This window comes from Ursus arctos, unplaced genomic scaffold, assembly GCF_023065955.2.
Source record: "Ursus arctos isolate Adak ecotype North America unplaced genomic scaffold, UrsArc2.0 scaffold_1, whole genome shotgun sequence".
Classification (NCBI taxonomy): domain Eukaryota; kingdom Metazoa; phylum Chordata; class Mammalia; order Carnivora; family Ursidae; genus Ursus; species Ursus arctos.
Genome location: NW_026622763.1, coordinates 12,307,898 through 12,315,375, shown reverse-complemented (window position 1 = coordinate 12,315,375; position 7,478 = coordinate 12,307,898). Strand labels below are relative to the sequence as shown.

Sequence of the window (7,478 nt, the reverse complement as noted above, 5' to 3'; positions counted from 1 at the left end):
GGGAATAAGGGTTTCTGGAACTTCAGGAAAGACTATGACCCTGAATGGGAGAGTGGAGGGGAGACTGGACCTTGCTGCCACCAAATCAGGCCCTCCAGCCCAGGCCAGCCCAAGGGACAGAGTGTACCCAGGGGGGTAGGTAGGGCCTACAGTCTGCAGTCCCACCTTTGGCCTAGGCCCAGGGGATTGACTGTGGCAGAGGACAAGCAGCCGAGGGAATCTAGGTGAGGGGATGTAAGGACTTAACATGAGTACCATCTGTACTTAGCTTACTGCTTCTGCCTCATCCTCCCCATTTCACCAATATGTTGACCGACAGGAGTGGGAGGCCCAGCAAGGGGAGATTTGATGGTCAAATCTTCTGGGACAGGGGATACGGGAGGGATGGTAGGCATTCATTGCTTACTGGTTCCTTGCCATGAGGTCAGAGGAGAAAGAGTTCCCCGAGGACTTCTCCGAGGAGAAGAGGATGGAGATCAGGGTGCAGGACAAAGGAAGAAGACTTTTCCAAGCGGGAAGAAGGGGCCTGCCAGCAAGTATATTTCTCATAACTGGCTTTTTCGGTGGGCTGCCTTTCGTCCCTGAACACACTTTCTTTGGCTCTCAGATTGGCCGGCGGCATTTTCATGAATACCCACTAAGGGCTGGGCACTTTCCTGGCAGTTTCTCACTTAATTCTCACGCCACCTGAGTTGGTTTATTCTCTCAGACTACAGCGGAGGGGATTGAGGTTCTGTGGGGAGACCACATTTGAACCCAGGGCAGTGTGTTTCTTCACCCTACAGATGCCTCCGGAGACCAAGCCCAGGCCCCTCCTCCTCCTAGGAGACCCCGTGCCCGGCTGACTGTGGCTCCTGGCCTTTGGCACAGATCGCCACTCCTGGGCCATCATCCACCTTATCCTTTCTTGCCAGGGCCCAGCGAACATTCGAAGGTGGCTCTGAGGATGATGACAGAACTCGCGTGCATGCCAGTGAAACCAGCGGCACACCAGAGAGAAGCAGGCTCTGGGCGGCCTACCTGGCCCTCCACAGACCTGCTCCAGGCTCTGCAAACCTCAGGGGGACAGAGTCGTGGAGCTGCACGGAGGAGGCTCCGTGGAGGCTGGGGACAGCTGCAGGAAACTGCTGGAAACTCACCTAGGCACACCGGGAGGAGTGTTGGGGACAGAACCCCACTCCGTGGCTCATGTCCCCTCTGGTCACACCACACAGACTGTCCCTGTTCTGACCCCCCACCACATTGGCCCCAGTCTTGGGCGCTAATGGGGGTCACCAAGGATGTGCTGGCCACTGTCCACAGGAGCTTTCCACTTAGTGAGGCAAAGGTAGTGGAAAGATCCAGGAGTCAGGCCTCTGTCATTTCCTCAGTGCACGAGGCCAAGCAGGTCACTGTCCCCATCTGAAGAATGGAGCCGATCCCATTCACCTGGCGGGGGCCAGTGAGGCTTATGTGGGGTGATTGAAACGTGGCACAGTGCTGGCCTCAAGGTGGGCCCTCAACAAATGTCACTTGCCTTCCCTCACCTTCCCTGGAGAGCCAAGACTCCTGAAACAGAAGGGAGCAGGTTGAAACCCAGGGCGGGTGGGGGGAGGGGGAGGGGGAGGGCTTATCTCAGTGCTTACCACAGTGTGTTTGTAGATGAGCCCAAGGTCAGTGACCCCACCTCTGCCCCGCAGAGCTGTGACTGCCATCTGTCCGTCCGAGGAGTCAGGAGGCGTGAGCAGCCTCAGCTGACTCTGTTCTCCACCCGCCCCCTGCCCGGAGAGAGCCGGGCGCACAGCACCCGGCAGAAGGGGGAGCACGTGGAGAGATGGCGGAGGCCTCCGGTGAATGGGATCCCTCCACCCCAGGCTGCAGGGAGTCCCCTGGCATGAAGGACAGTACCTCGCACCCCCCATCAGGTGAGACGGACGTGCGGATGGACGGAGAAGAAGCAGGGAGGGGCACGGTGTGAGCACCTTATCACTATCTCCCCCCATGTGACCCCCTAGCTGGCTGGATTTCCTTTCCTCAGGGAGGCCTGGCTGAAGTGCAAGGCACATCCTTCTCCAAATTCCAGCAGAGGACGTGCCACGACCCTGCTCTTGCCAGGAAAGGGTGATGGCCGCCGAGGGGGAAGAGAGGACTGGCCACGGTCGCACGCAGACGTTTCCTATTTAGTTTGCTTACACAACTGGTTTTTCCAAAAGCAACTTACGATAGCTTATGGTGAAAGTTTAACGACAAGGCTTATGGTAAACTTGACACCAAAAAGAATCATGCGCTAGGGGAAAATAAAGTAGAACTTAAATATCTTCAATAAGGATCACAGAATCACGACTATGGGGCTGAGTATCCTAGTCACCAGGGTAAAAAGAGAAACAAGATCAGTGACTGGAAAGGAGGAAGCATACTAATATTCCATCTTTCTTCTTGGAGCTTTGTATAATAGGCATTGAGTGCTGGGAAGGACAGAGTCACTTACTCCCTATTTATAAAGATTCGGAAGCAGACTAGGTCAGGCCCGTTGGCTCATAAGAACCCTGAGAAAGCAAGGGGCACAGTATTAAAGTGCCACCCAGGGAGGCTGTGTGTGGCCTGGTATAGACTCCCCATCGTCAGCCGTGGCCCAGGTGTTCAAGGGGTCGCTGCTTTCATGTGTACGGTAGACCAGGGCTTCTCAAACTTGAACGTGCACAGAATCTCTGGCGGATCTTGTGAAAATGCGCCTCTGATCCAGGACACCTGGGGCGGGGCCGAGACTCTGTGATTCTAAACCCTCCCTGAGGCCACCACAAGCACCGCCTTTGGAGCAAGAGATTAAAACCCAGGCTTCTCCAGTCGTGTGCCTTGGCAAACGCCCCCAGCTGAAAGGGAACGTAATGCTACCATAGCCCAACAGGGAGGACCCGCTTCTGGGCTCACTGAATGTTCCCTGGACGTACTGGGCCAGCTTCCTACATTCTCATCGGCCACCGGCGGTCTAGTCACAAGCCAGGACACTTGATGTTACACAAAGAGTTAAGCACCTACTATGTGCTAGTGAGAGCCCTTAGAGGAGTGGTTGCTCCTACCCACCCCATCCCCCGTCCATTACCCACACTCCCCTTTTAGGGCTTGCCTTTAGAACCTTCTCCACACTCTCGTGCCGGCCGCAGTTAAATCTCCTGGGGAGGCACAGTTCATTCCACCAAGCTCACAGAGCTTTTCCTCTCGGGAGGGCTCATGTTTCCACAGAGGACTAGAAGAACGGCAGCCTTATGCCCGAGTGCTGAGCTCTGAGGTGCGGGGGTGGGGGTCCCAGTGCCCTGGAAGCCACCCCTTATCATGTCATACAATACTGGCTCGAGGTGAGGTGCCAAGTGGAGACAGTTTGTAAACTTCAATCCCAAGCCCCAAGCACACTTTTGCCAGCTTGTCTCCCCATTCGGTGGCTCTTCCTCACAAACTGTTCCCACCGTCCGTCGCTACCTCAGCTCTGGGTGGTTCCTACATGGTTTTACCCGGTGGGTCACACTGTGGCCGAGAAATTCCTCCATTTGCCCAGATCACCACCCTGAATTGCAGCCTCGTTCCCTCCCTCACGAGAGGGAGCAGCTCCTGGGGGCCCAGAGGCCTGGAGCCCCTTCCCTGGGGCTGGAAGGCCAGCCCAGCAGCACCGGATCCGGGAGGCCTGGCTCCCAGCCACCAGTGTACACAGCACACGTGGCTTCTCGGGGCCGTCTCCTCATGGTCAATTAGGGGTTTATTCTGTGAAATGATGTGCTCTGTCTTAGCCTATAAATGCCGGATCGATCCAAGAAGCTGAGAGTGCACAACGTTCTTCTCCTCTCTGGCCCAAGAAGGAGGTGAACCCAGATTCTCTTCCAGGACGCTCTTGTCTTCCTAGCCAAAGGGCTGCCCTGTCTTCAGAGAAAAGGGCAATCTCAGGAGGCTGACACCAGGGGCTTTGTAAACGGAATATTCAGCATCTCTAGGCCCAGACAGCCAGCAGAGCGTGTACCGGGCACTTCCTCTGTCCCAGCACCACGCTGGCTCTGGGGCAGGTGAGCAAGGGTAGCAGAGGTGGTGAAGAGCCATGGGGGAAGCTTCTCAGAGATGCTGAAGGAGGTAAGGTAAGTATGGGGTACATTCACTCAACTGTGTGCCAGGCCCTGCTCTGGGCACTGGGAATACAGAAGCGAACGACGCAGAGCTAACTCCCAGCCCTGGGGGAGCCGACAGTTAATATGCAACAAAAGGGAAAAGTGTGTAGGAAAGAAACGCCTTTAAAAAGCTAACTCCCAGCCCTGGGGGAGCCGACAGTTAATATGCAACAAAAGGGAAAAGTGTGTAGGAAAGAAACGCCTTTAAAAAGCAGAAAAGAAATAGGACATAGGTACCTGGATGAGGGATGGGGGATGATGGGGTGGGTCTCCCAGAGATGACGATATTTCAGCAAGGACCCGAAGGAGAAGGGAAGGCCACAGGGACGCCGAGGGCCCAGGCAGAGGGAAACAGCAAGGGCTGTGGCCTGAGGACCCTGCCTAATCTATATGAGGGAAAGAGAAGAGGCCAGCAGGGGAGGATGGGGCGGGAGGGGGGTGGAGAGGAGAAGTAACACGATCTACCAAACATCTTGAGAGGATGCCTCTGACTGCCCTGCCCTTGGCCCGATCAGACATGAGGCTGGCACACAGATGCTGTTTAGCCAATGTCAACGCACTGTCCTCCCCCCTAGATCAGGACAGAGCTCCTCTGCTTCCAAAAGCCTGGCCCTCAAAGGATTCAGGAAACATTTCCTGAGCCCTCACCCACACCAGACCCCATGCCAGATAGGCTTCTCCTAATCCTGGGGGACAACAGACCAGCAAAGCGACAAGGCCAATGGAGTACGTGGTGCTCTGTCCACTTAAGTTCTTGGCCTTCAGCAGGGCATTCAGCGATCTCCCTCCCTGTCTCCTTCGGGCCCCTGGATGTTCTCTTGCAGAAGTTCATGCTCCCCTTAGGACGTTCCTCCCTCTATAGTCAGGCCAGCCTTCATCTCTCTCTCTGCATCTCATGGGGAGCCCCACGAAGAGGCCCAGCAGGTCTCTCTGGAAGGATGCTAGATGGATCCAAGGGTCCTTTCAAGAAGGCTGGAAGACCTCTCAGTGCCTCCATTTCTCAAGCTCAGTCTCCTTGTGCTGCTCGCTAGCATTGCAGGAAGGATGCTCAGAGATCACCATCAGCCAGAGATATTTAAAGAGCACCCAGTGTGGTGGGGGGCACCCAAGGGTGCTAGCAACTAGTTCTTGTCTTCCTAAAATTTACAACCCACTGCGGCAGCAACCCATCATCCAAGGGCAGGGACCAGGCATTGGGCACCTGGGACCCTGACCCGTGGAACGTTGTGTGGTATGGCAGGATTCCCTGAGTGGGGAGCTCAGAGAAGGTGTTGCCCTGGGGCAGAATGGAACAAAAGGAAGTAGGAGAGGAGCTGGGCCTTGGGGCCTGGCAGCAGAGAGCTGGGGACAGAGGGTATTCTAGGCAGGAGGAAACCTGTGGAGGTGAGCAAGCATAGGGTTCATGGGTGGATCTCAGGGGGGCAGGGTAGGAGTGGGGAGAAGAGACCCTCCACAGCAGCAACCCCACCACCACGGGACAAGGTCAGAACTCTGCCTCCTCACCCCCTATTGTGCTCTTTGGGGTCCATTTGTAGGGCCCAGTCCCCTGAGTCTGGCCTCAGGGCTCAGCTAACCCCTCCCTAGGGTTTATCTCCCCTGCCCAGCTGGGCTCCCTAGAATAGTCTGAAACTCCTCATCGGGGGCTGGTGGAATATGCCCCCCAGGCATTTCCTAGATGGAGTCCAAGGGTCTGGAAACTTCCAGTCAGTCTCCCAGAAGATGAGGGACCTTAATGCCAACGGTGGCCCACCGAACCAGAGCCCCTCCTCACCTGTAAAGGGAGGGGAAAAACTCAGCAGCACTTGCTGTGAGGTTGTAGGTGAGAAAGGGCTTCAGATGGGCACACACACTTCTAGAAAGACACCCCAAACATATTCTCACCTCACTGCTGTGCTGTGATGCCACCCGCATGGGGCAAGGAAGGGCAGCAGGCAGTGTTGGGGGCCTAGGAAATCTAGACAGGAAGGCAAGCTCCATTGTCCCCAGCAGCTCTTCCCAAGAGCCCTCCACCAGCTCCCAGGCCTCCAACCTGAGAATTATGGGCAAGGATCAAAGGTTTACCCGATGCGTGGACAAGGGACAGAAAGTAGCAGGACCATAGTGCCAGGGATGGTGCCTTGTTGAGAAGGGGCCTCTGTTGCCTGCTGCTCCTGCCGCAGAAAAGAAGGAAGCAGTATCCAGTCTGACACCTTGGCCTCTTAACCATCCGTGCAAACCGGACCTACCGCTTACCCTTGGTGATAAAATGGCAGTGGATTTGAGGTTGTCCCTCAGATTAAGGAAGTCACCCTGGCCTCCACGCCCTCATTGTCCCAGCTAAGTGGCGGGCCCAGAGTTCTGCACACTTCAACCCGGGTTGGAGGAGGGGACGCGGATCAGGAAGTGGGCGGGCTGGCTCTGAACGTCGGGCCGGGGGCGGAGGGTCGTCGGTCGCCGCCGCCGGGGCTGCAGGGCCAGGCGGGGATGGGGGACCCTGCAGCTCCCCGATTGCAGTCCGGGGGGAGGTGGCCGAGGCGGATAAGCTGCGGCGGGCTGGCGGGCGGCCACCTCCCCCGCAGGTCCGTCCCCGCGGGCGGGCGGGGCGCGGGGAGAGGAGGAGCCTCGGGACCCGGCCACCGCCTCCAACGCGGACCTTCAGCCGCCGCCGCGGCTCTGAGCGGCGGGCCGGACTGGTGAGTGACCCCTCCGCCGCGTCGCCGTGGGGCTATGGGCTGCGCCCCGCCCGGGACCCCCGCCCCGGCGGCTACCCCGCTGTGCCCCCACGCCACCGCCGCTCCGAGGCCCGGCGCCGCCACGGGTCTGCAGGCGACCGGGGCCGCGGGGATCGAGCCACGTGCGCCCAGCGGCAGAGAACCCGGATCCCCGGTCGCCCACTCTGCGCGCCTGCCTTCCCCGGGGACGCCGGCCGCGTGCGCGGTGCCGGGAGGCAGGGCCGGGGGCGCCCTGCGCGGGGCGGGACCAGGGAGAGCGGGCGTCTCAGACCGAGGCTGCAGCCTTGCCGACCCGCCGAGGGCACGGGTCCCGGGTCCCCGAGGCTCCGGCACGGCACGCCCGTCTCCGGGGAGGGCGGGGAGCGGGGTGGAGGGGGGGGCGGGACCTTACCGTCAGGCCTCCCAGCCGCTTGGCAGCCCCAGCAGAGCCCGCGACAAGGGCGGGGGCGCCCGACCTTGAACTGGAAGAGGCCAGGCTGACCATTGCCCGCCCCAGCCCCCCGAACTCTTGCCTGGCAAACTTAACCCTCCTGACCATTTCCCCGAAATTTGGGGTCAAGGTTGCCCACGGGGTGTGGTTGGAACTTTGGGCACTCAGGGTAGATGAAGGGGAAGGAGCTGAGCGAATGTCGTTTTAGGG

General features: G+C 58.5%; 1 protein-coding gene across 2 annotated transcripts in view; it reads left to right on the top strand.

Annotated features, from left to right (window-relative positions):
• Positions 1 to 1,677: 1,677 nt before the first annotated feature.
• STEAP3 (STEAP3 metalloreductase) overlaps positions 1,678 to 7,478 on the top strand; it is a 49,579-nt gene continuing 43,778 nt past the window's right edge. Inside the window, exon 1 of one of the 2 annotated variants that reach the window (XM_044388261.3) lies at positions 1,678 to 1,904. In XM_044388261.3, the coding sequence (XP_044244196.3) occupies positions 1,814 to 1,904 (91 nt within the window). In that variant the 5' untranslated portion in view covers positions 1,678 to 1,813. Of the gene's footprint in view, positions 1,905 to 6,548; positions 6,800 to 7,478 lie in introns of those variants that run through there. The other variant, XM_026510131.4, reaches the window with a different exon arrangement.